General features: G+C 36.2%; 6 protein-coding genes across 13 annotated transcripts; 3 read left to right on the top strand and 3 right to left on the bottom strand.

Moving 5' to 3' along the window:
* Positions 1-310: 310 nt before the first annotated feature.
* On the bottom strand, positions 311-1252 carry Mrpl54 (mitochondrial ribosomal protein L54). 5 transcript variants are annotated; one of them, XM_076803693.1, is made up of 3 exons: positions 1234-1252; positions 967-1061; positions 311-741 (listed from the first exon to the last, which is right to left on the bottom strand). In XM_076803693.1, the coding sequence occupies exons 2-3, from the start codon at positions 1055-1057 to the stop codon at positions 446-448; spliced, it is 387 nt and encodes a 128-aa protein (XP_076659808.1). In that variant the 5' UTR covers positions 1058-1061; positions 1234-1252; the 3' UTR covers positions 311-445. The 5 variants fall into 5 exon arrangements, with proteins under 5 accessions (XP_076659808.1, XP_076659804.1, XP_076659806.1 ...); XM_076803689.1 differs by having other exon boundaries at positions 1228-1251; XM_076803691.1 differs by having other exon boundaries at positions 1238-1251.
* A 54-nt stretch (positions 1253-1306) lies between these two features.
* On the top strand, positions 1307-4878 carry LOC143363063 (uncharacterized). Of its 2 annotated transcripts, none has more exons than XM_076803685.1 (7): positions 1307-1545; positions 1610-1782; positions 1859-2497; positions 2563-3824; positions 3888-4258; positions 4341-4580; positions 4675-4878. In XM_076803685.1, the coding sequence occupies exons 1-7, from the start codon at positions 1447-1449 to the stop codon at positions 4876-4878; spliced, it is 2988 nt and encodes a 995-aa protein (XP_076659800.1). In that variant the 5' UTR covers positions 1307-1446. The 2 variants fall into 2 exon arrangements, with proteins under 2 accessions (XP_076659800.1, XP_076659801.1); XM_076803686.1 differs by having other exon boundaries at positions 1309-1545; positions 1610-1764.
* Positions 4879-5356: 478 nt separating this feature from the next.
* LOC143363065 (uncharacterized) lies at positions 5357-6750 on the bottom strand. The gene is made up of 2 exons (XM_076803688.1): positions 5984-6750; positions 5357-5635 (listed from the first exon to the last, which is right to left on the bottom strand). The coding sequence occupies exons 1-2, from the start codon at positions 6417-6419 to the stop codon at positions 5367-5369; spliced, it is 705 nt and encodes a 234-aa protein (XP_076659803.1). The 5' UTR covers positions 6420-6750; the 3' UTR covers positions 5357-5366.
* Positions 6751-9510: 2760 nt separating this feature from the next.
* LOC143362863 (uncharacterized) lies at positions 9511-11096 on the top strand. The gene is made up of 8 exons (XM_076803359.1): positions 9511-9728; positions 9872-10002; positions 10075-10134; positions 10300-10349; positions 10427-10474; positions 10554-10677; positions 10749-10804; positions 10979-11096. The coding sequence occupies exons 1-7, from the start codon at positions 9654-9656 to the stop codon at positions 10789-10791; spliced, it is 531 nt and encodes a 176-aa protein (XP_076659474.1). The 5' UTR covers positions 9511-9653; the 3' UTR covers positions 10792-10804; positions 10979-11096.
* A 3394-nt stretch (positions 11097-14490) lies between these two features.
* LOC143362899 (general transcription factor 3C polypeptide 3) lies at positions 14491-21918 on the bottom strand. Of its 2 annotated transcripts, XM_076803401.1 has the most exons (12): positions 21840-21918; positions 18166-18340; positions 17934-18091; positions 17587-17858; positions 17191-17502; positions 16825-17131; positions 16624-16753; positions 16288-16545; positions 15904-16092; positions 15490-15807; positions 15162-15404; positions 14491-15093 (listed from the first exon to the last, which is right to left on the bottom strand). In XM_076803401.1, the coding sequence occupies exons 2-12, from the start codon at positions 18325-18327 to the stop codon at positions 14737-14739; spliced, it is 2706 nt and encodes a 901-aa protein (XP_076659516.1). In that variant the 5' UTR covers positions 18328-18340; positions 21840-21918; the 3' UTR covers positions 14491-14736. The 2 variants fall into 2 exon arrangements, with proteins under 2 accessions (XP_076659516.1, XP_076659515.1); XM_076803400.1 differs by lacking the exons at positions 14491-15093; positions 15162-15404; positions 15490-15807; ... (6 more) ...; positions 17934-18091; positions 18166-18340 and adding exons at positions 18447-18805; positions 18912-20748; positions 20813-21002; positions 21075-21535 and having other exon boundaries at positions 21840-21913.
* On the top strand, positions 21861-27455 carry S1p (membrane-bound transcription factor site-1 protease). 2 transcript variants are annotated; one of them, XM_076803399.1, is made up of 15 exons: positions 21861-22393; positions 22581-23119; positions 23205-23336; positions 23413-23622; positions 23760-23944; positions 24021-24318; positions 24416-24567; positions 24648-24928; positions 25003-25114; positions 25192-25450; positions 25669-25943; positions 26022-26299; positions 26376-26652; positions 26728-26924; positions 27013-27455. In XM_076803399.1, the coding sequence occupies exons 2-15, from the start codon at positions 22595-22597 to the stop codon at positions 27156-27158; spliced, it is 3327 nt and encodes a 1108-aa protein (XP_076659514.1). In that variant the 5' UTR covers positions 21861-22393; positions 22581-22594; the 3' UTR covers positions 27159-27455. The 2 variants fall into 2 exon arrangements, with proteins under 2 accessions (XP_076659514.1, XP_076659513.1); XM_076803398.1 differs by having other exon boundaries at positions 21862-22393; positions 26728-27455.
* The last annotated feature ends 251 nt before the right edge of the window (positions 27456-27706 follow it).

Here is a 27706-nt window from a genome sequence, read left to right as displayed (position 1 = left end):
AAAAGAAAAACGTTTACGGTCATTATATAATGACTAAATATAGATTCGTCAAAACACCAAGAAGTTATTATTCACATGTCTTAATTCTACAAAAATGGAAAAAACCAATTATATTCGTCGATGGTTTCAGTCATCGTGGAGAAGTTAAGAGTTAATGAAAAATACACATTGCATACTTAATAACAAGTGCTCACAGTTGTTTTTATAAGTTGCTTATTAAAGCTTTTTGCAATGTAAATTTTATAAAAATACTCGAATAACAGAATCATAAATATAATATTAACAAAAATACAGAATATACAAAATATACTTTTACCAACACAGTAAATTATAATTCATTATGAACGAGTAAATACATACACATATGTCTATATATGTATAATTATAAATACAGTTTTATTTTGTGATTTTTGCATAACGTTCAAATAATATATTTTATAAAATCTTAATGCAATCCATAGTGTTTGGCCCATCTGTTATTCCTTTTTAAGCCTTGTCTTCGTAGATACCTCCAGTATTGCTTTGTGTTCGGATCTAAATCTTCCAGTTTCATTGGTTCGGTTCTAAGGTTCCACAACCAATCTGGGTATTCAGAGTCAGGCTTTAATTTCACATCTTCTCCTTCCTTCATAATATTTGATCCACACACATAAGTTAACAATTTATTGATATCCTTTTCAACAGGAATTTCTACTTTCTCAAGTACAGTCATTTTTTTAGTTGTTTTCTTGGGACTTACTACTGCAATAAGAAACAAAATATTTTAGGTTAAAAAGTTGTTTGTTTATAATCTAAACACTTAATAATCCACAGTAGTATTCAAAACACCCAAAAGGATCATTTATAGTAATAGTCTAATAGAAAGAGTTCATGAACATATAACGTACAACATAACCTCTATTCATACGAAATAAAATGTAGTAGTGTTCTGTAAAAACAAAATGATATGACAAAAAATATATTTACCTGCATAATTTTTTACTTGTATTGCATATTGTACAGGAATAATAAGGCTTTTTTGAATTTGGAACAACCGCAACGCCGAAAGAAAGGACATCGTTCTGGAACAAATAAATTTATCAAACTATAAATACTATTTACTTGCACACAATATTGAAGATGAATTCTTAATAAAAAACAATACTATTTATTTACAGGTTATACAAATTATTTATTTACATGCAGAGAGGAAATTCTCTGTTACATACAAGAACGAAATTTACATACACATACATACATTACTCGATCTGCTTGCTAACGTAAATGTATACATATATACACATGTGTAAGTACTTATGTATCTAACCGCGACGCGGTTCATTCAAACGTTGACAACGGCATGGTTACAAATGCGCAATAGCAAACAATAGCTTTGTCCTGTACTAAACTTTATTAGTGGTGATTGAACCAAAAATATAATGTCCATAATGTATTGCTATTTGTTAAATGATTAAAATCAGATTCAAGAATTTATGGTGTAATAAATTAATCATACTTTTATGTTTCGGTTATGTAATGCCAATAAGCAACGATAGAGTTACGCGGGTTAGTACGATTTTTTTTTGTAGAACATGAAAAACCATACCCAGACTTTATTGAATTGTTGTAGGTTAAAACTGTAGCCTTTGATATACGAGGCATAAAAGGAATATCAGCAGAGTCTAATTGTAAAGCAAATGTGCAGGACAATAATCAATTTCTGACGATAGCACCTGCTTTACCAATCCTACCTGGAGCACCTATTCCACCGAAACTATCTAAACGGTATTATAACTCATTTAGGTACAAATAAACTATATAGATTATTATGTAATGTAATTACTGATTCGCACAACTGTTTCATAAATTTTTCATGCAGTCTAGCAGATTCTCCATTTAATATAGAGAATGCTAAAGCTGAGGGTTCCAATACAGTCACCTTGCAATGGACAAGCGAAGGAAAGACCATGGTTGCAACAAGAACAGTTGCGGAGAAAGAAAAAAGTCCTGACAGGATATGTCTTGATAGAAGGGGTCTCACTACATTCCCAAGTATAGTTGGGGAACCGCGTTTACGTTTATTATCTCTTCAACATAATCTTCTCTCAAAAATTGAGAACTCCAACTTCTCCCAGTTAACAAAATTAGTATTTCTTGATTTATATGACAACCAGATTGAAAAGATTTGTAATTTTGAAGTGTTAGAAAATCTAAGAGTGTTATTGATTGGAAAAAATAGAATAAAAAAGATTGAAGGTCTGAAACAGCTTTCTAAATTAGAAGTATTGGATTTGCATGGAAATCAAATTCTACAAGTATCAGATTTGGAGAATCTTGCATCTTTGAAAGTACTTAACTTAGCTGGAAATAATATTAAAGTAATAGGCTACCATGATTTCCAAGGTTTAGCATCATTGAAGGAGTTAAATCTCAGGCGTAACAAACTCAAAAAATTGTTAGGATTCGGTGAAACGCCACAGCTGCAGAAATTATATTTAAGTAACAATAATATTCAAAAGTAAGTATTTAAAAAAACATAAAGATATTAATTACATAGTATTGTTTTATTCAATTCTGTTTTAGAATCGAAGATATAGGAAGTCTAGTGAAAGCATTACAACTTAGGGAAATATCAATAGATGGGAACCCTGTAACTCTAAATGGAGATTATGTGTCCTTTCTTGTGTCATATCTATCAAATTTACAATTTTTATCTACTATGCCAGTTACCGAACATATTCGAAGGACTGCCATGGCGTGGAGGACATCTAAAGAACAAAGTAGCTCTACCTTTCTAAATCTCAGTGCACAAGTCTGTATGAATGTTCGTAGAGAAGAAGTTATATCAAACGCTAAAATAAATTGGGAACTTCTCAGATGTCGTTCCAAATCCTCTGTGGATAACAATGGCAACAGTACTCGAAGTAGTAACATTGGTTTAGTACAAGTTCAGAAGTCGAATAAGTTTAATACATTGAAACCTAAGAATTTAGAGAAAGCAAAGTCAAAAGGCTTTGGGAGTTTAACTTCAATAAATGAAAACATAGAAGCAACAAAGATAAATATTAAAAAAAGAAGTAACTCCAGTGATAATTTATTTAGACTTAAGGACACAACTAAAACATATCCATTAGAGTTTAAATTACCTCCTATTTTAGGTTCTATTGTAGATAATTTGATTAATAACAGATTTGACGAAAAAACAAGCAAAGGTAACAAGAATTTGACGAAAGTAAAGACTAGTAGCGATGCTGATAGCGAATCAAACAGCGATTCGGAAAGTTCAGAAAGTCATGAAAATTTGAAGAGTTGCTTGAAATCTCATCTTCTAAATTCTAGCAACCATATTTCTCCTCGTGACGTTAATAAGTCTGCTACGAACAAAATGTTTAATCCTATACATGTTTCTTCGTCTCCATCGACTGCCAGGCATGAAGAAGAAAATGATAAGAATTGTTCAATTTTCAAATCCGCCGAGACGTTAAATGACGAGGATTTAGCAAAGTTAAGTCAAAACATGAAGCTCCATGATCAAAATGTCACAAGCGATTGCCAATCCAAATCGAGTATTGGTTCCTCTGGTTATTTTTCATTAAGCTCCAAAACTAACAGCATGGACAGTTGTAAGTCAATACTGAGCGATTCTAGTACATCTTCCGTCGCTAAAAATATAATGTTGAAGAGTAAAAATTCTGAAAAAGATAAAAATAGAATAAAGAGTGCTCAGGTGAAGAAAATAGTAACTTACAAAAGTAATAGAGCAGCAACAGCTAGAGCTAAATACAGAGCTTTAACACCGCCAAGTCCACCACCGTTGCAAAATCCACCAAAAGAGAGAGAACAAGGTGTGTATTAGTGACACATTAGCAGTAGTAATTCATTTAACAGATATCGCTAATACATTATAGGAGGAGATTATCTCATAGAAATCGTTGGTCGGTGCTTAAATGTTTATGGTCAAGGTGCATTGCGTTTTGTCGACAAACCATGGGACTATTCAAAGGCTCAAGATGTTAATGTAGTTAAATTCAATTATGTACAATTCAATGACGTGGCCAAAGTTTTGTGTAAAGTGAAAAATAGATTTCCAAACATAGAACACTTTATGTTTAAAGAAACGAATATTAGTTACCTTGGGCAACTTAATGCTTTAGCTGAAGTACAAGGATTGACGAGCATTCACATAGAAATCGGGAATCCGATTATATCCAAGGATTGGAAAGTATATGCTATATTTCGTTTAGCACATTGGGGACTCAAAGTTATTAATGGGAAAGAAGTAAATACTTCTTTAATTCGTACGAAATGAAGTAGAAAAATATCTATTAAAAATATTCACTTCGTGTATATGTTACTTTCAGATTACTAATGAAGAAATTGAATTAGCGAACAAGGAGTATGCTGGCCTCGTTGATATTGTCATGTGTTCACTGCCAGAAACGCTGTTACAGCCTTTGTTACAAAGACTCCACTTGGAAAAAGTGCAACGACAAAATGGAGAACAAATTACTGCCAAACAATTTTTGCTTAACAGCGATCCCGCTCTTAGAATCGTTGTCGCTAAAGAGGCATTACAATGGAGAAAAGGAAGTATAACACAAGTAAGAGAGAAATAATGCAGTTCTTGGCAATAATTTGATAAAAGACCTAATTTGCCTTTTTTTTTCTCACGAAATCCTTTCTCCCTTATTGTAGGAAGATCTTATCTGGAGACATAGGGGAAAAGTGCATCTGTTAAGTCTGATCAATCTCACTATAGACGCGATACAAAAGCTGCAACTTCTTGAAAATAAGTGGCCAAGTATTTTGTGCGAAATAATTCACACTACTTTATCTGACTTTTCTGAAATGGACGCGTACATGAAACGTTGTAGCGAGACACTTGAAAGTGACAAATGATGCGCCTTCACACTTCATTTTATCAGTTGAAGTAGTGCGAACTTGCACAACTTAACGGCACATGTTCCTTATAGTATGTGTTCACATTTATTTCGTTCATTTATATTATTACACAGACTATAGGGCATGTTATGACTGTATATTTGTTACTTAATACGTATAACACGCTCGATGTGTTGTCAGCGATAAAGGGTAATGCTTGAATTTTTATACAATACTTCACGATTATGCAGTAAATAAGTTTATCGCATTGTTAATGTATGATAATGTATTTTAAATATATAACACATTACAGCTGTCGTCTAACTTACATGTGATATGAAATAATAGAAGCACACTGCAGACTTTAGAAAAAGATATTCTTAAAAAATTACTCATGCTTTGATTTAATCTATAAGTCATTTTAAGTTTAAATAAATCGAGAGGGTGAATTCTATTTACAATAATGACACGCAATCTTTAGTTAAAGAGAAATCAGTCGTTTCATATCACTTCGTTCCGATGATGGATTCCACGCTAAAAGAAATAGTCGATTTCTTCTCCAAACAAGATCCGCCAGTGGCTGTAGAAATGTTGCTGAGGTCTGTCACGGCGGAAGCGAAGTTATTGAAGTTCTTCTTCATTTTCCGCTGTTCTGGAACATTTTCGAACCAAGGAATCGCGGAATACGTAGTCGGAAAAGACTCTAATTTCTTGGAATTGTCAGAGTCTTGCTGATTGTGCGACAAACCATTCAACAAGGGTGCGTCTGCGGTAACTGAAATAAAGAACATGTTCGCACTTTATAAAAATGCTACAATATCTTCATACGTGTGTTGTATCGTCAAACGATTTAGACATATTTTGATTCTTTGTTTTCTGAACATAGTGTCATATACGATCGCTTGTGCGACAATTGACCACAATCTTTATGAGCACTGACCACAGCTGAGGCCACGCGGACATTGCTTTTACGATTTCTTGTAAACTTCTATAAACGAGCGTTTGAACGAGCTTGCGTAAACAAGCGAGAGAATGTGGAACAAGAATGAATTTCCAACAAGAAACTTGCAGGTCAAATGCTATTCAACAGACTATTTCCTTATTATATCTATAAAATACTAACATGCTGTGGGTAAACCATGAATAGTCTTCAATCCATAAAACCCTTGCGTTACGCTGATGCTGGTCTGCGTGAAGTGTAATTGATGACGCTGGAAGTTCTTTGTCCTGCGGCAAACAGGGCTCTGATCAGGCTTCAATAAATACGGCGAAGCGGAGGTGTCCACGGGCGGATGGCAGACAGTCGAGACATTGTCACCGAAATAATTCCCTTGGGCCTGCTGTTGTCTTCTGAGGGCGACCTGCGCTGCCATCACCCGCTGCCTTTCAACCACGAGCAAACAACAAGGACAACGGCAATCCTTCCACGCGCACGACCGTTTGTGGCCCTTTAGACCGGAAATCACACCGTGGTTCCGGCATCTCGCGCACTTTGGACTCCTCAGACGTTGTTCCATGCTAGAATTCACTTGGCTAGAACTGCTGTTCTCCGTTTTCATCTTAAATTCTCGCACAGTACCCCCTAGGTAATGCTCTCTAAGTTTTACAGTTTCCACGATGCTGTCTATCAGTAATTAATCTTTTCAGTTCAATTCGTTAGAGATCGTTGTGCAGTATTCCATGGTAGCGCACTCGCAAAAGTCACTATCACTGAAATATGAGATCCTTATCTGAGCCGATCAGCGAACGCGAAAATTTTAATGGAAGCTGTACAACGAGTTGGATAGAAGGATTCACCAGGTTCACCAAGGCACTTAGCACCCTCTCGAAATCGCTCCCGAATTCCTGCACACTGCCTGTGCGAAGCGTGCTCTACGCACTGTTGAATGAGTTATATACTTAGAGGAATCTTTTTCCTGTGGCAATGGGGGTGTTCCTTCATCTCCTCCTACCAATTCAAAATGTATTTTTAGAGAAGAAACACGCCGGGATTGGCTCCGAACGCGAAGAAACGACGCCACCCTCGTAGACGAGGAGCCAATCGAGGACAACCGGGCTCTCGGTGTTCTTGTTTCCATAGTGTTGTATCACCCTCGAGAAAAAGGTGAAGATCTTCGTTAAGCGAGCGATTTCTTTGATCGCCATCCCCCGTGACGGGAACGTATCGATCTTCCGCAAGGCGGATCCGACATGTATACGCACAGAGAGTTGTTTGGCCGTAAAAGAGCGAGATTTATCAAACTCGATGCCTCACGAGGAAGCGGAGTACTTGCTGCTACCAATAAAAAGCTCTCGAATCTATTGCTTCAATGAATCCTGTAGATCCCGAGCGATTTCCGGAGCTAAAACCCGGCGTTATATTTCTTTATTGCAAACACGATAGTTGACGCAGAAACTGTTTTGTTTTCTAGATCCTGTGCCCAGGCAGTCGATCGGTAAAGCGTTACGCTAGTGCGGCCATTGAAATCCTTTCGATTCTTCCGTTTCGAAGCGTTCGGTAGGACAAAGTCTGCGAAGAGAAAATAATGCAGCGGGTCGAAGGTCGATTTCCTTCGTGGCGTTTCCGTGGAAGAGTAACATAAACCGGACGCTTCCTCTCCGAGTATATAGATTTTCAGGCAAAACAAGGGTAGAACGTGGCTCACGGTGGGCCGCGGCACTTAAGAGCCGGCCTTCCGAAAGAACACTCATACGTTAAGAAAACATACTCGAAACTAATATTAACTGTGCGTTGGCAACATCCGAGCGGATCGTATTAACGAGCTCTAAGAGCAAGATCACAGAAAGAATGCCATGTGGCCGCAGCTGGCGGTGTGTACCGTTGTTAGTCCAACGAGACTCTGTCTTCTATTTTTGCAGTACGCAATAGAACGGAAAGGGTGTAGAGATTGCACTATACACCGATACTTGGATAATATACTATATTCTTAGTCGAACGGGTTCAGACAGCGATCCCGAGATGCTACGAACCTAAATCTGAAATTCTGGTTCTCCAAACATCGCGAAATTCTAGCCCCGTATTTTTACACATCAGAGGTTTCAACGTTTTGAAAGATGCTATTTTGTAACGAAATTTAGATGGAATAATCGGTACGGTCAATTTTATTTTTCCTGTTTCTCTTTTTGTATGCAAACATATTTTCTTATATATAATAGCCGTATACAAATAGTTATATGTTTTTCAGTATGCAATCGTTGTCAGAAAGTGTTCGGTTAAAATATGATAATTCATGCTGTGAAGAATTATATGTTTACGGACATTATGTTAACAACTTTTTAACAAGTGAATTTGAAAGTGTCGACGGGTTTAGTTTCCGACAGCCGCTCAATTAATTATATTTTTGCCGTCCTTGTGCTTGATTTATGAAACGATCGTTAACACCCGCAAATGAATTTCTGTTCCACGAAGAAACATCGGCCGTTAGACGACACATCTCCTGACGAACGACGAAAGAAAGAATAATCAGGGAAGTTTAAATTTACATTCAGCTGGTAGGCACGCGTGAAACGCACCGAGGAATTCGCCCTAATGAGCGTGGAACGAAGGGGTGTCATTGTAGATGTTCCCTCCCCCGTCGACCATCGGACGGAGGCAGCTCTGCTCGAGGGTGTTGTCAGAACGGCAAATATGTTGACAGGTCATTCAACATCTTTCTACCGCTGGCAGCAGCGGATCCGTTGAGGATGCGTGACCAAGCCGATGTTGCACCTCTGAAGAATATCTGTGGCTAAAATTGGCCCCTCTCTTCGGCTTTTCCCGCAAAAATGACTCGCGGATTATTAATAACAGTGGTCACGCCAAACCTGTGACCTAATACCAGCTCTGACAAAAAGTATTCAATTTTCAAAAACAAATCTCCAAGAGGAACGGCATCAAACGGAAAATTGTCCTCTTGCATAACATGTAAACCATCCGAAGATGAACCTTTATGTCACTGCGTTCCCGGTGCTGCAAAACAAAATTGATTTTTCTTTACAACGACAATGAACATTAATTATGTTGTCGCATTTTCGATAGTTGATTCTACGCGTTAGATGCGTAGGATAAACTATTTCGTAGGAACACAGCTCGTTCCAATTCGCGAAATGTTGCCACGCTTTAGCGTGCGTCCTCCGCGTTGCCAGGCCGGTTTCGCGGGTACTGTAACATTTGTCAATTGCACGTGTGGTTTTAATACGTTCTTGACAGACGGCCGTCTCTATAAATAAATATTTATTAACGAGAAGTAACGCAATTCCGAGCGAAGCGAGCCGAAATTGAGTAACAGAAGCGAGCGGCGCACAGTGGTCAAAAATGCCGTTTTGGCTCTCTAAAATGACAACTTCTGAACCAACAGAGATAATTGAATGAAATTTAATCGGTAGAAAGGTGACGTTTGTATCTTCAAATATGCAACAAAAATCAATTTTCTATTTACAATCATTTAAACAATTGATTTTCGAGTTTTCGCCCACCGCGGCGGCGACTGTGTTCCGGCGAAACTCTGACATTTGCATATCGTGGCGAACTTTGCTTTTTTGTTCGCGGTGTATATGAAAATTCATAAATCCGCGTCTCGACAGCTCCGACCACCGATACCCGCGTTGAAACCCACCGGCCGGGCCGTTTCTCGAATGCGAGCCGGTGAAGAAGATCGGCGCGTCCCTGCCTTCGGAGTTGCAAACATGTTATACAACACGAGATTCAAACGATAAATCAAACCGGCGAAACATTGCGGGCAGGACAACGAACACCGAAACTAACCCCCGGGAAATTTCAGAGAATAATCTGGTGGAGTTGTCCGCGACATGTGATGCGATACCGTGTACAGCAGGGGAAGCCGCGAGGAAGTATTCTTCATTCACCGCCGCTACTTCGTTCGTCCGAGGTATAAATACGAGCGCGAAGAACCGTGTATTCGATACTTGAACTGGCCGGTTCTAGCTCGTTATCATTACAAATATTAGTATAAAGATAATAACATTACGGTTCGTGTTGATACGGTATTAATATTTCTTAATATGTTACCAGGTTGATGACCAGGCAGCAGCCGAATACACTGCGATGCCCCACTGTACAAGCAACTTTGCATGGTACCTGACCAAGTTCCTTACGGGTTTCACGGGCATGCTATTTTTTTACGTGTGCTTCCTGAAAGAAAAGTAAGTCTCTGCCGACTGTGGATTGAATCGGAGCAAACAGACTAGATAGGAAAAATGTTCTACGAATTGCAGAGAATACAGTTGCCTGTGCAAAGCGAGATCGCGAGAGTTCTTTCGCGACAGAGGAGGAAAGTGAGTCACGTTGGTCATACGTGCGAGATTTCTCCGAGGATTTGTATCGAAATTTTTGTCGTATATATTGTAACCGTAACATTGCCACGAGATCCTAAAGAATATCGCGCATCGTATGGCCAGCGATGTAATGCGCATGGCGTAATCGAAAGTTCTAATACTCAGTACTAATCCGTGCACTTTAGACGACCAAACTGGTGCGAATGTGAGGCAGGGTAAGCAAGAACAATATTTTTCGATATTTTCGACGTTATTGATATCAACGTTAATAGCAATGTGATGTTTCCAATAGAAGGAAGGCCAAGGTTTATGCTTGTGGTTGCCGAAAACCTGTGGACATGTGAGTATATAAATTTCAGAATGTTTCAATATCAATTATTTCATTGTCTCTTAATAATTGATTTCTAACGGGTGTTTAGGGTACGCAGGAATGAGAGAATGGTTTCTCGAGAACGATCCAGCGATCTCGGAGACTGCACTTGTGCTAGGAAAAGATCCTCCTAAAAATGACAATGGTAATTTCGACTTCTCCAGCGAATCGCTGTAAGTCTTGCCATCGTGAGTCACTTTAATCATGCTACAGATCAGTGACGCTACGGTTGTTTCAATTGCAGGCGTATCGCCCGCAAATTGTACGTGCTGTGTAACATTGCTTAATCAGAAAAGCAAGGTATATGTCTAACCATTTACGCTTCAAATGCAATATCATCTTAAAATGTACCAATAAGTAACCCACTAGTTTCTAACGGTACTCATTTCTTTTTTTGGAAATCCAGAATGTTCTCTAAAGATACGTGATTTAATTTTTAATATGTTTCTAACATTGAAGCTATTGTTAAATCAGCTTGCAGAATCAACGACCAGTATAAGAAGAAAACGATTGAGCCAACATTGTCATTTCCGCCATTGCAGTGGCATTGTTAGCGCCGAAAAGCTTCTGAAAAAACGAAGAAAACGTTCTCGCGTTCATATGCATGCCTCTCGAGACACTACTACCGATTTCTGGAATTTTTGTACTCGAAACATGAACGACGATTCACGGAATCGTACAGACGACATCGTCGCCGCGAATTTAAACGCTGGATTTGCAAATTCAGCGAATGAAGATGCAACTATGGTGGACGAACGTAAAGAGAAAATTCTGAAGAATTGCCGATGCAACGTATTAAGTGAAAACGGTAGATCTATCAAAGCAGAAACAAGTTTAGACGATGCCCAACAAGAAGAGAGCAAACGTGCAGACGAAATGCCTTTGAAGGCATGTACGGACGAAGTAGATGCGAAAGAGGAAGTATCGGCTGACTCTTCATGCAATATTATTAATATGAATACGGCTGAACCCTCTGACCGGCATATTGAAGATGTGTACAAGGAGCAAAACTATTTTAGTAGTACGTCAAAGCAGGTTTCTGCTCGAGACATTACAGACACGCAAACTGTTAATGAAATCTGCGATAGTAATATGAAATCCGAAGTAAGAACCGCGTCCGACGAAGAATTGATCAAAATTCTCGATTCGAATAAATACGATTGCTCCTCGAAAGAGAGTAGGAAGGTGTCGCAAAGCGAAACCAGTTTTACCGAAACAATTATAACAGATGATTGCATGGACTCGATCCTGTACCGGGAATTGCGGGGAAAACGTGCTCCGAAAATGAAAAAGAAGACACAACCGGTTCGTTTGAGATCTAGCAAAAGCATCGAATCAAAATTGAGCCTTAAAGCGCAAACTATCAAATTGCCGAAATACTCGGACGTCGATAACGAAATTCAAGGAAATTGCTTGCAATCGGTTTTCGTCGAAGAAAACAATCAACTCAACCTGGAATGTTCCATAATAAAACGTTCTTCGACTTCGGGGTTACAAAGAGAAGGCGTTCGCAACGAGTTTGACACTAGATCAACTCGTTTCGACGCGTACCAAGCGAGTAAAACAAATCGAAAGAACTTTCATGGAAATTGTTCTTGCGATTCGAAGTTAGTTACCAATTTTTTTTTTATAAACGTTCCATTCCGTAGTTTCAGAGCAGTTTAATAATCGTATTTCATCGTTTCAGAAGTCGCGATCCTCCGCTATGGAATATCTCTAAACAAGGTTCCTCGACGAAATGCAATCCTAAAATCTCGCAGCAGCGCTGCAAAACATTCTGCGAGAATTCTCAACCGCGAACGAACAATTTCTCCGGCGACAGTGCGAAGTTAAAGAGGATCATCGACTCCATGTTCGATCGCAAGTCTACTTTGACTGGCGAGAAGTGTTTCACGAAATGCAAGACGTCGTTCCCGCAGAACAAGAAGAAAGCAACCGCGAATACCACGAAGGTGAAGAATGCGAGATCGAGGTGCCACAAGGATCAGAAGTACGAGGACTCCACGGACAGTTCTTCCATTGTTTCTTCCGCGAGCTCTGACAGCGGAAATCGAATCACTTCCCGGTGTCCTAACAAGTCGACGATGCGTAATCGATACAATCACGATCGCTCTTCTCCGACGGATCTGTCCTTGTGGAGAAGGTGTCCGTCTTGCACGGTGCTGTTCGAACACTCGACCTGCCACAAACGGGAACCAATTTCCACCGTGAGCAAGTGGAGAAGAAGAGATCAGAGAAGACGAGGTAGCCCGACATCGACTTCTTCGACCTCTTTGGCCTGCCCGCCGATTTGCAGAGAGGACTGCGGATTCGAGAGGAATCATGTCGATCAGGACATGCGTGTCCTATACAGAAAAATTAATCGAATGTTTGACAAAGGAGCCGTCAGTGTTAGGGAACCGAGAAACCGATCGTTCAGGGAATCCACATTTTACGAACAGGGCACGAAAAATAGAATGATGTACACGGATGATCGTCGCGTAACGTGGGGCTACAGGCGCGCTTATTAATGATTGTTGAGCGAGTCGTGAGAGAATGTGTAGCTTCATCAGCGACGAAGAGATACAAAAGTCGCATGAGCCAATGATCAAGATTTAATACAAGCGACGAACCTGACAGAACATTGTAACAGAATAGATCGGATATTGTTCATCTCTTGCTCTTGCTGTTAATAACAATAGCAAGATCGTATTCTTTTCGATTCTGATTCCAGTAAAATGGATCGGGAATCATTCTCGTCGCGTCTTTTGAGTGTCTAATGGTATCGAAATGGGCGTTGCGATTGTCAAAAAAGAGAGCATTGAAACGTGGACCCTTTGATTGCAAATTTAACGGTGGTAAACGCAAGGAACAACAGTAACGAGTGGTCGTAATTGGCAGGTACAGAGTTAGCAGTGAAACGCCGTGAATAAATTGGACGTACAGGGATGACGCGTCCCGTTGGACGTGCGTTGGAAAATCTGAAACTCGATTAATACGCGTCGTGTCCGTAGGTGAAGAGTCTATAAGTAGAATCTTCGGCGGACACGGACGTCAGTCATATTCATATATTATATTCTGAGCCGGTAGACGAAACCTTCCTTTACGCTAACGAGATATCCGCGACGGTTAACACTATGCATACATCATGCGATGCCACGGTATACATCTTCGACGAAAATTTCAGCTACAATTTGCTCGACGAAAAAACAATTTTCTCATGTACCGGTCCGAAGATGTCCTGAGCGTTCTTTTAGTTAATAGATCATGTTTGATAGCGGTGTACTTTATTGACGTTCTGATATGCATTTATTTTTAGTGAATTTTTTCAGGATCCCAATAAACTTTTTAACATTACGACTATCGGTTTCATGAAAAAGGGATTGGGAATGAAAGTTTCGTTTAGAAAACAATATAAGCTCAACGAAACTTTCTTGTGATATTATTTGATGATTCTCTAGTTAGATAGAGATTAGAGAGCAACGCTGCGGTCGCTAATGGTCATGGTGTTTAAATTAACAATGGCAACAGTGAAAACGTTTGTCGGTGCACCGGTGTTTGTACGACAGCAAAGTCTTTTTTTCCCTCCCCCTGTATGCTCTCGTCTTAATCTACTCGAGAATCTCTCTGAATGGCAGGCTTTGTAAAGGAAACGTCGCAGCTGCGTCCCTCTTGCCTCATATTTTGCACGCATTCCGATGAAATAAAACGAGACTAGTAAGGGTGTCGAGTTCAACCGAGAAGAAATATTTCGAAACGGGATGTTAAATGAGCGAACTGTCCGACTGTCACTCCACCTAGTACCCAGTTTCTTAGCACTTAACGAAAATATGAGCCAAAATGGCTCTATATATTTTTGGTGTCCATGTTACAAATAGACGTAACGTAACGTCACACTCTTTGAAAACGATTTCAAAACTATACTTTCTGGTATGTACCGTTTAATCTTCAGGAAAAATACTTTACAATATTTATTTACAAATAAATTGCTCCATTCAAACTTGTAGTGCGGCACATTTAATGCGTTCATAGTCTTTCGTTATTCGTGTCGGTCAACACTTCACTTTCTAACAATAATAAATACCGGTATATACAGTTTTCTTTTAAAATTAATATTTAGAAAATATGTATTAAAATGGACATAGAATTCCTACTTCTCATTGTAAATTATTTAGTAAAGTCACAAGCTAGTGACTTAAAGTAAATACTATTACATATTGTACTCCTCAATACAAGGCCAGCACACCTTTGTTCTATACCAATGTTATGTTGGAAAGATATTCCTTATGTGGAATCAGTTTCCCTTGATTAAAACAAGCTTTGATCCATTCACTTTTGACAATTATTACACGTCTCTGTAATTCATCGTCTATTGAACTTTTCAGTTCAGAACTGATCGGACTTTCATCAGTGAATATGTGTGTTACAGAATCGTCAAGGGTTTCTTTAACAGTTCCACTCAAAAAACGAAATCCATATTTAGATAAATCGGATGGATTATTGAAATATCCCATTATGTCTCTGAACATGGAATAAGGTGAAATTCCGTCGTCGAACAACTCTTTATCTAACTCCTTCATTTGTACAAGATCCAGCTCCATAATCTTCGCCTGAACAAAATTTTATGTTACATTGTCAATTCATTAAATCTGTAGAATTAAATGGGAAAAAGTAATACCTCTTCTTCAGCTTTCTGTAATGAGCGTGCTAAACTTTCATCGGTTGCATTTACAAAGAAATTGTCGTAATAATCGTCGTATTTCTCTGCTAACCGACGTTTCGTTGATTCACGGCAACTTATTAAATCCCAAGGGAGAAAGTCGCTTAACGAGAACCAATTTTCTTTTTTGGTAACGCGCTTGAACCAATCTAATGTTACCACATCGTATTTTTTGTTTTGTATAATATTCGTCGCCCTTGCCTAAGGAATGAATTTTTATGTATCATTCTCAATTCTTTTACGTATCACTAACAATTTCATAAAAATATATTGTTGAAATACTTACCGTTTTGACATTACCAACAATGATACAGCATTGTTCATTCGATGGGTTCTGTACAACTTTTGCTCTGTGTTGATGTAGAATTTCTTCGATGCGTTCTTTGGCGAACTCGTTGTCTCCATTTATCACACAAATTTCTTTACCATCAAAAAGTCGTGTCAGACAAACTGGTGGATTTTCATATATATTAATCATTGTTGGTTTATTATCAAATGTGAGAAGACGTTGCTTTGATGTCTTGCGTACTTTCACTTCTAAATGTTCTTCTATATCATCAGGGTCTACATATCGTTTTGTTAGCTTCTGAACATGTCGCGAATCCTAATTACCAATCAAATTTATTGTATGTATACATAGGCAATTTATCTTCCAGTACATAAAATGTTATGATATGACATGATAAAATGTTCTGTATACTTTAACGAGTGATAATAGTTCTACAGTGGTGCACACATTGTACCATGGTTTGTCAGTTCTCACGCTTGTAACTCTTGGGAATCTTAAACTATATCCTGTTGGATAGTCGTTACTTTTTGTCATCTCTGATGCCCTCACTGTAATAATTATAGAATGTTCGGGTGGAATCCATAAACTTGGTTTATCCAGCTGGAAAACATTAAAATTAAGATGTTACTTATTATCCCAATGTCAGCAAACCAGCAGAGTTGCAGGTTATGTTAGCAAGTTACCAAAACCGCCGGCGTAACAGATTTTGGTCAATGTCTGCTGCAAATCGGCTACCAATCTAGCAGCAACTTGCTTATTGAGATATTTTAAAATATTTATACTATGTAGGCTTACCCTAGGTGGTTTCACATTTTCTGGGCATTCATTTTTCCATTTTCCATCAAACTTATTCCAAAGATCTCTTAATGTATCCATAGTAAACCCGTTGCTTACTGATACAACTGATAGAAATTGTGTCGGATTTTCTCCTGGAATGTCCGGTGGCATAGCTACACCGACCAAAAAACTTTTTATCAAATTCATAAATTTTCCTGTTCCATAGTATCCACCAAGGATAATCAAATCGACGTCGTTCACCAGATTATCCGAATACTACAATAACATAACGCAAGATAAGGAAGTATACAGCAGTTATATGTATTAATTCATATCATATAAAGCAAACACTACCTCTGCTTTTATTTTATAACAACCACTACCATCACGTACATTTGGTTTATATTTCATATCACATTTTTTTACTACTAGTCCTTCTTCTTTGTTTTTCATACTTTCATTGAACAACTGGCATAAGATTTCACTTTCGACAAAATATTTAAATTATGTACGTAGTTTTCTTTTCTTAAAATATATTTTAAGCTTGAATTATACCTTTTGGTAATTTTATTGATTGCACACAACATAAGAGAACCTTCTTCTTCTTTAAGTGCACCCTTTAAAATTTCCAATCTTTTCTCGTATGTTTCATTATTAAGCAAAGTATCATTGTACATAATGATATCAAACGCAACAAAGCATGGCTGGTGGTGACTGTTTTCTGATAACTTTTTAACATCGAAATTCATCGCTTTTGAACCCATTATCTTCTTTTCTTTATGCCAACCCATTAATTCACCGTCTAAGATGATTGATTTACATTCGGGATTTAAAAGTCGACTAAATACACTGCTCATAAAACCTAAAATAACGAAACTCATTATACTTATGATTATAAACTGCAACGCCCGTTAATTATACCTGAAGAACTAGTTTCTCCATAACCAGGATTACTTGTAATTTCGTATCCTTGTCTTGTAAAATATTTATATCTGCCATCTTTCATGTGCACCTGAGATCGTTCGCCATCATATTTACATTGCACAAAATATTGTTCACCTTTGAGAAACAGTTTCTTTGTATCCTCGATTTTACACATCTCTAGCAGCATGGGTTTAAAATGAGAGAATACTTTGATATCATGATGATACCTCAACCGAGTATAGAATAGTGTATCACAGACATAATGTAAATTTGATGTATCAAGTACTGAATTTGCATCTGGATGAATAACTAGAAAAAAAAATATATAAGACGCTTTATAGAAACTAATGTAATATGTAAAATGTAGATAATGCCGAACATGAAAAAATGAACCTTCCAGTATTTTCTTTCCTCTGGTACCAAGTTTTAAATCTTTAAGAATTATGCGTGTTATCCATTTAAACTCTAATGCATTTATTTTCCCTAATAATATTTTAAATGTTTCATCCTTTTGCTGCAGAATTTCGTCTTTCGATGATATATTGTCGAGAAATACATTAATTTGTTGTATAGTAAGGCCTGAAGCTTTACATTTCAAGCGATTCTGCAAAGTTCGGTATGCTATCTCTGCAAAATCACGCCCTATTTTTCCCGTTCTTGGTACTCTAAAACAATATGGTATTGCCATTAACTTCATTTTACAATATTAAAAAGAAAAATACATCAATTAGTGACCGTACTTGTATTCTAAAAGTGTTTTTGCATCCTTACTACCTTTACCCAAGCAAAATACACGAATATAAAGATTGGCAAGAGATTTTTCTTTCAGATTGGTAGGTCCACGTTCTCGTTCCAGGTGAGGTAAAATCAATCTGAATATGGGAAAAGGTGAAATATCCTAATGACAAAAGAAATTATAAATAACATTCATTCAGTATTAGAAGAATCTAATTAAAAGATGCACAGATATACCGCATTAGGATCTTGTGCTTCCAATTCGCAACCAACACGACGACATTCCTGGACAAACTTTTCTAGGACGTCAGTTTTCTTAGAAACAGGTGTTTTGGTAACTTTTTCCAAAACATTGCATAATTCTATAAATGTAATTTTCTCTTCTAAGGTGGCACTCATGTTGTTTATTTATCTAAAAGAAACAATAATAATAGATGAAACCAAATATAGCAATGTCAAAAACATATGAGGTGTATATCAAATGTAGAGTTAAATATGATATTAACAAATATCAGAAATACGAAAATGCTAATACATTTATTTACAATTGTAATAATTCATTTTACATTTCAGATTTATACACTAATGTTCTTAAACTAAATTGTAATATAATTTTCCAGATACATTCTCGCTAATAAATAATTTTCCGATTGTAAATAAATAAGATGTAGATTAAAAGCAGCTTCTTGCTTCAGGTCTAAATGGTGTGTATGTTTCTGCACTAAATCTCCAGGGTGTTCGTTGAGTACTAATTTGTAAAAATGCACAGCTGCTGGTAATAAACCAATTTGATGAAACGCACGGCCCATGTTGTAATATGTTTCTTGTTTTCCGTCTTCACCCCTTAACTGACAATACTTCCTAAAAAATGCAACACCTAAAGAAAATAAAATAGCATATATTTAATACACTCTTTTCAGTTATAACTTTTAATATAATAAATATGCATAACAAATAACAAGATTAAATGAATCTGTAATTACCTTGAATTATAAGTTGATTCTTCTTAGCAGATGATTTTTGGCATGCCATTTGGAATAAAGTTATACCTATAAGCAACGCTAACAACGCGCTAGGCGCTACTTTAAAAAGAGAAATGTAATCGTTGAAAGCGTATTTGTACGTTGCCGAAACGAGACAATTGTTCGCGTGCATTACATGTACATAGGAAAATACATCTTCTCTTCCAAGAAGACGCATGATAAATCTGTTATGTCTAGAATCTTGGGCTTTTTGAACAATAATGTTCAATAGATTCCAAGAGTTTGGCGTTTGACTGATGCGTAGTAAATTTCGCACAATATTGTATCCATGATAAGAATCATCATTATAAATACAGGCCAACGAGCATAAAAACATTATATGCGCGTTTCTCTTCTCGAATTTCTTCGATGTTAAAGCACTTAAACAAATTCGTTGCAGTAAACCGTATTTCTTTAATTTACAAGCCAATTTACACATTTGCAAAAGTAAAAAGAATTCACTTTTCTCGCTAAGTTCTGTAGAGTTGAGGAACACGGGAGCATTTTCTTCTTCAAATTTTTCACCGCGTGATAGCCGAGTAAGTTTCATGGAATCTATACGGCGTTGTACGGAGTACGGTCTTGTTATCGCACTTATCTCGACTTTGTTTCTTATATGAATGCAATGCCTAGAAAAGAGCAGCATAGCAGATTGAAAATACTCATCGTACCTCTTCACTTTGTAAAGAAGTAATGTTCTTCTGTAAATTACTTGAGGGTCTAAAGAATCAGACTCAAGATCCTGATCGAGTATGTCTATTGCTTTATTATATTGACCCTTTAATTGATACAGTTTAGCTAAAGCTATTTTTGCACCTAAATGTTGAGGTGATAATTTCGTCACAATTTCATACGATTTTATTGCTTTCTTTAGTTCTTTACAACCAACCCAGCATTCTGCATGTCGTAACCAAACTGCAGCTAAACTATAATTAGAACTATTTACTAATGGATCTAGTAATAGTAAGGCACGTTCAAATTCTTTCTTCCCCATTAAAGTTTCGGCTATGTCTAAAAAAAGATCTCCAGAAATCTCCGGGCTTTCATGCAGGTAGAATTTAAGTAAAAGCTTTTCTGCTAGTTTCATTTGATCCAACTCAATTAGTATTATAAGAAACTTTGCTTTTAAATCAACAGCAACATTATCCGGCATTCCGCAGCTTTCTATATCATCTATTTTCAGGTTTTCAAATTCATCTTTCTTCTCATTTCCAGATGTTTTCACTGTGACAGCAGTACTCTTGTCATTACCATTCTTATATTTCACCCAAATAGTTGTATAAGTAGTCAAAATATGTAAACATCTTTTAAACTTCTTCAGCGATATTAATATTTCAGTCATAATATTAACTTCCTCTAAAGTAATGAAACTAGGACATTTTGAAAAGATATTTTCCATTGCTTCCAATGCTTGTTCATTATTATTTTCCTCCATATAACGCTTAGCTAACATTTTTGCATACTTAATTACATTTTCGCCATCTTCAGGTTCCAACTGATGAACCAATCTTGAAAATCCTCTTAAATATGCCTTTTTGTCTCCATACCTTTCTAGAAGTTCTGCTCGTGTTTCGTATAAGCTTACATCTTTTGGGCTTCCTTGAATTGCCTTATTATAGCATGTTATGGCTTGTTTAATGTCTCCACTTTCAAGCGACATATTTGCCAATCTCACCCATTGATCAGAATCTTTTGGACTGAGATGAGCTGCTATCAATGAAAATTGTAATGATTTTTCTGGCTGATCTGTCTCATATATCATTGCCAATGTTTGAAATGGTTCCGGAGCACTTGGCACCTGTCTGAAGAAAAGTCAAAATGTTTACATTTTGCAATGGTACTTTTCATTTTACAATGAACACTTGCCTAATTATTTCCATACATATTTGAGCAGCTAATTCTGCATCCCCTCTGGCAAATCTTAAATTTGCTTCACCCATTAGCCCCTGTAGAGCTGGCGGAAGCGTCCTTTTTTTCTTCCTGTAACGTCCTCTTGGTCCTTTTCGCTGATTAACTTTATTTATTCCAAAATCATCATTGTCATTTTCGTATCTAGGCATAAAGAGACCAATTGCTACGTACTTCAAATAAAAGAACACACATAATTACTAGTGTATGTACTACCTAGCAGGATCTGTTTCTATAGTCTCTGAATCTATATCTCGGTCCATTCTCAATGAATATTCAGAAAATGTTAGTTCTCCGTTCAAAAATTGTTTTGTTAATTGATCTTCTTCTTCTGCTGTCATTAATATATCTTGATCTTCTGTGTCTGTAGTAATATCCATGGCAGCACCACTTTGTTCGATATAAGCATCTGATATTATGTCCTCCGATGTTATATCCTGAATCTCCAAAGCTTTAGCTTCAACAAATTCTGTCATATCCACATTCATATTGCTAAGAGCATTTTCATCCAATTCTTCAATTATCACTGTTGCTATTGTGTTTCCTTCAGTAAGTGTCATATTATTTTTCTGGCTCGGTGATAATAAGTTCATTTCAATTTCTGCTTCTCCCTCCATATCAGTGTGCACAGTTGATTCCATAATAAAATCAATCACTTATTGTTCTCAATAGAAAAACTACAAGTTGTTATAAACATTATAATATATGTATGTAAGTAATAGAATGCAAATCAAATTTAATTTCTTAGAAAAGTTGTTTTAAAGAAGAGTACAGCATCAGGAAACCTAAAGGTTATGTATTTGGTTCATATGTATTAGAGACTTGACAGCACATATGTACCCGATTAATATTAAAATTTCATATTTCAAACCATTAAACTTATATTAATTTTACTATAAACTCATCTATATTCATCTATATGCATGTATAAAATATGCATTTATATTATGTAGAGGTTACATTATTACGTAAATTGTTTACCTTCGTTAAGTTGTAACCGCAAAATTTGCAAAATGCACTTCTGTGTAAACAACCGCTCCTTTCTAAAATGAATCTTTGCAACCCACACAGCACAATAAACACATTATAATTATTTATATCAGTAGACAGATAATGTACGTAGCTTGAACTTCAGATACTGACATCACTACTGTGTAATGTGAAGTTCTGTAAACAGTGTGATACGGCAGTGCATTATGATTTATTTGTTCGTCGTTTACGAGCGTACTTTATTCGCAAGAGAGTATATTGGTCACACTTCAAAGAAGTGAGGAATGTGATGAAAATATCGAAGAAAAATGCATATTTCGAACAGCTCGACTTTTCAATCAAGGCAAACCTTTATTTTAAGAACTTTGAGGTTATGACATCGAAAACAAGATTTTGACAATAAAAAATCATCCCTAAACCCTTTACAGTTTTCGTAAAAGTTAACTATTCAGAAGGATATGAAACTACTCCTTGTTTCATTAAATATTTAGGGGAAGTATGATAACAAATAATACTGTTTAATAAATTATGCCTTCCTACTACATGTAAGTTTTGCAAACTATATAGACAATTAAGTTCATATAAACTAAATTAACAATGAGTTATTAATATATATATATATATATATATATATATATATATATATATATAAGAAAAAAATATTACACACATATAAGAATAAATAAATAATATTTTGATAATTATAGTTACTAATAATTATATATTTTTCAGCTGATAATAATAGTATGAAGCCACATAGTTGCTGGCTATATATCCCTTTATTATTACTGCTTGGTATTGGAACTAAAATATCAAGCAATCAAGTGAATTGTTCTGGAAAATATAATAATTCTATAAGCTCTGACATTTCTAATACCATCAAATCATTATGTCATGGCAATGATCCAGAACAAATAAAAGTCCACTTTGCTAGCAGAATTGTTAAGAACGAATATATTGTTGCATTTAAAGGCTACTACAAACCACATGCACGCAAAAATTATATAAGAGCTACATTAAATTCATCTGGCATTCACAACTGGAAAATTTTATTTCGTGACAATTTGGCAAGCAATTTTCCTAGTGATTTTGACGTTGTACTTCTGGAAGAAACAGATAAATATGATGGTCTGGATGCTTTGACCGATCATCCTCTTATCAGGAGGGTAACACCTCAGAGACTTGTTCGCAGAAGTTTAAAATTTGTGAATGCATCAGAAGATGCCGATTTCCCAGAGTATAAAAATTTTAGAAGAAAAATCAATAATTATGTGAGCATTTGAATTCGAATTTAATTGTATTTTATGTCACAGAGACGTATCTATTTATAAATACATTAACTTTTATGGTTTTTAGAACAACCAATTTTGGCAATCTACCAATCGGCACACATCACGTAGATTATTAAGAGCTATACCAAGACAAATTACAAGCATACTTCAAGCTGATGCTTTATGGGGAATGGGAGTTACAGGAAATGGTGTTAAGGTAGATAATGCAATTTGAAATCTTAGCCAAAATGAAATTCACGAATATTTGTTGCATCCATAATAATTATTAATAGGTAGCGATATTTGATACTGGACTAGCAGCTAGCCACCCACATTTTAAAAAGATCAAAGAGCGTTCTAATTGGACAAACGAAAAGACATTAGAAGATGGTTTGGGTCATGGGACATTTGTAGCTGGAGTTATTGCATCTTCTTGCATTGATTGCCTTGGCTTTGCACCAGATGCTGAACTGCATATTTTTCGCGTTTTCACTAATACTCAGGTATTTGTATTATTATTAGAGGTTTGCGAGAACCCAAAAATGTCGGGAAGGCATTCCGAATAAAATTCCAGGTTCTCGCACACATTATCTATTGATATCCATATTCTCCTGAATATTAAACTTGTTACTATTTATAGGTATCATATACTTCATGGTTCTTGGATGCATTCAATTATGCTATTCTTACAAAAGTCACAGTACTGAATCTTAGCATTGGAGGACCAGACTTTATGGATCATCCATTTGTTGATAAAGTATGGGAACTAACAGCAAATGGTGTGATCATGGTCTCTGCAATTGGTAACGATGGACCGCTATATGGGTAACTATAATAATTTTCTTCGATTAGAAAACGCAAAATTATATTCTGAACATAATTTTCTTGTTATTTAATATAGTACATTAAACAATCCCGCGGATCAAATGGATGTCATTGGAGTAGGTGGAATCAATTGGGAGGATCAAATAGCAAGATTTTCATCAAGGGGAATGACAACATGGGAATTACCATCAGGATATGGAAGAGTAAAACCTGATTTAGTTACATATGGATCGGGAGTACGAGGATCTGCATTACAGACTGGTTGCAGAACATTATCTGGGACTTCAGTCGCCAGTCCTGTGGTTGCTGGTGCTGTGGCATTGCTTGCTAGTGGATTCGTCCAAAAAGATGGATCTCAAGTGATTAAACAAAGAGTAATTACATGTCAAACTTATATTTTTCGAAAATATTCAAACTTCCAGTTGTATTTTTAAAGAAAATTGAACTCGATCATTTTATGTATTATAAAAGGTAACACCTGCAAGCATGAAACAAGCATTACTTGGATCTGCACGCCGATTACCTGGAGTAGGAATGTTTGAACAAGGTGCGGGTAAATTGGATTTATTAAGGGCGTTTCATTTTCTCCGGTCCTACACACCGATTGCCACTTTAAGTCCAAGGTAAGATTGTACTGCCGACAATGCTACTCTGTAATATAGTGTAACACCTCAATAATATGGAACTTGTGATATATTATCAGTTACATAGATCTGACCGAGTGTCAGTATATGTGGCCGTATTGTACGCAAGCTGTATATCACACTGGAATGCCAACAATTGTAAATATAACTATAATAAATGGTTTGGGAGTATCTGGCCATGTAGAAAATATTGTATGGCATCCCTACACTGGTAATGGCAATGGAGAACGCATTGACGTGTCAGTAACTCATAGCGATGTTCTGTGGCCATGGTCAGGTTGGTTAGCGATTGCAATAACAGTACCATTCTCTGCCCGCGACTGGCAAGGCATAGCACAAGGTTAAAAGTATTATAATTACTTACGTTTTGACTACGAAAAGATACAATTTTTGTAATATTTATTACCAACACAGGTCACGTAGTAGTTACCATTGAATCACCGCCAAGTGATGGAGAAGATACACCAAGACAATCTAAAATCGAATTACCTTTAAAAGCAAAAGTTATTCCTACACCCCCCCGACAGTAAGTATACAGACTTTCGAAAAAATACTACGAAAATGTATAATATAATTATAGAAGTAATAAAATTTATTTATTAGTAAACGAATTTTATGGGATCAATATCATAACTTGCGTTATCCTCCTGGATACTTTCCACGAGATGATCTACGCGCAAAGAATGATCCCCTAGACTGGAACGGTGACCATATCCACACCAACTTTAAAGATATGTACCAACATTTACGAAATGCTGGTTATTATTTAGAAGTACTTGGTGCTCCATTCACATGTTTCAATGCTAAAAACTATGGTACTTTGCTTATCGTGGATGCCGAGGAAGAATTCTTTCCTGAAGAAGTATTTACATTACACGATTCATATAGTAATATTTGTTACACGATATACAGGGTGTTCACGCTATTACTAGTCAGTGTTTTTCTTGAAAATAATAAATATTAAATGGAATACTATATAATGCTATATATGCATTTTAAATGGAACGCTATTAACTAGTAATACCGTGAATATCCTGTATATGTATATCAAATTATGTTAACGAACAATATTGCTCTCAGGTCGCCAAATTAAAAAGAGACGTAGAAGAGGAGGGTCTCTCTGTAATTGTATTTGCAGACTGGTATAATGTCACTGTCATGAGAAAGGTCAAGTTTTATGATGAAAACACTCGGCAATGGTGGATACCAGACACAGGAGGCGCAAACATACCAGCGCTAAATGATTTATTATATCCTAATTGGGGCATAGCATTTGGAGATCAAGTACGTAATGGGCAATTCACTCTCGGTCAACATCCTCCTGTAACGTTCGCGTCTGGTACTACAATTACACGGTATGTCAATGTTACCAAAGATACAATTATTTGTAAAATTATTAGTGAAATCGATATATTTCTGTTTCACTTATTAAGATTTCCAAAGGATGGAATCATTATATACGTGGAATTACACGATCAGGGACAAGAACTTTTAATAGAATCAGAATCTAGATCTACAATGTCTATGCCAATTCTTGGACTTTTTCAAACAAGTGGTTATAAGGGTGTTGAAAAGGTATATAAGGATAATAATGACGTAGCAGCGGATGAAGAAAATATAGACAGAAGTAACACGAAAGATCAAATAGTACCAGGCAGAATTGTAGTGTATGGGGACTCAAATTGCATCGACGATAGCCATTTACAAAAACGTATGATTCTAAAACCACATCTAAATCTGTATAAATAATTTTATAAATTTAACTCATTCACGTTATGCCTTTTTAGCTTGTTTCTGGATGCTTGATGCTATATTGGAATATACAACAACAGGTCATGTCGCCACAGTTTTCACCGATGAAAGCCGGACCAAGGCAAAAGTATTGGAGAAACCTGCAACTCTAGACAACAGCGAACTGCCACAACGTATGGAGGGTAGTCACTTAAGACGTCATAGTAAAGTATTACTACCTGAAAGCACTAACACAGGTCACATTCGACCACTTCCATCTTGCCCCACCATCACTCTTGCTATTCCAAAGCCATTAAATGAATCTGTTCCCATGTGAGTTTGTTAAATTTTGATTCAACTATTGCATTAGTAATAGCGACATTAACAATAAGTTGAATTTTATTTCAGAAATCTTTACAAGCCGCAAAAGTTACTATCTGTAGGTGATACGATAGTTGCGGTAAATCCAGTTTTACAAGATACGAGTCCCTTATGGCTCAGAAGGCGAGTTGGTGCAAACATTCCTACAATACACCATGCAGAACGGAATAATATTATTGACGAGTTAGAACAAAGTGATGAAAATAATAGTGAACTATTTACAAGTAAGTGGAGTTACATTGCAGGAATAGTTATTGTAGGGAGTATTATTCTGTATTTATTAAACCAGTGGAATTGCTTAATATCAAAAAGGCATTCTCGAAGAAAACGAACAGTCAGTAGATTACGCAGAGTTATTCAAACAATTTCTGTGCGCCGAGTGCCTCAAATGTGATTTTGTATTTGAGAAACGTCAACCAGTGCAAGATAACATTCGATTATCTGCGGTAAACGCTTAGAAAATAAAACAAACTATGTTACGTGCCTTTAAACATACAGTACTCAACGTAAATTTACAAATTATATAATTTATTTTGATAAATTTTATGTGTCATTAATTCATTCTGAATATATTCATACTTCTGTTAACAACTAATTACAAATGTCTATAATGCTATGTTATTTTTCGTTTAGTCGCTTCTATACAGTAAGCCAAAATATAAATTCAACATAAATGAATATATAGAAATACATTACTGAAATAAAATAAATTTATACTTCCAATAAATTGTAAGAATATAGTTTTGGATTTAGCATTAATAGAAATTTACATGTTTATATGTACATCTTAATGGATTCTTTAATCATTAAATTTATGGTAAACACATTTGCTTGTACTGAATAAGTATATACATAAAAACTGTAATATAAGTTAATTTTTCACCATTATTGACATGTGATATATACATAGTTATTATGTTTTATTATACATAGGTGTAACACTAGTTATTTAATTTTCTTACTATCTAGTAAGATAGATTATAAGGACAACTGAAAAAACTATAGA

This window comes from Halictus rubicundus, chromosome 18 (assembly GCF_050948215.1).
Source record: "Halictus rubicundus isolate RS-2024b chromosome 18, iyHalRubi1_principal, whole genome shotgun sequence".
Classification (NCBI taxonomy): Eukaryota; Metazoa; Arthropoda; class Insecta; order Hymenoptera; family Halictidae; genus Halictus; species Halictus rubicundus.
The sequence above is the reverse complement of the archived record's forward strand: the minus strand, read 5'-3'. Positions and strand labels throughout refer to the sequence as shown.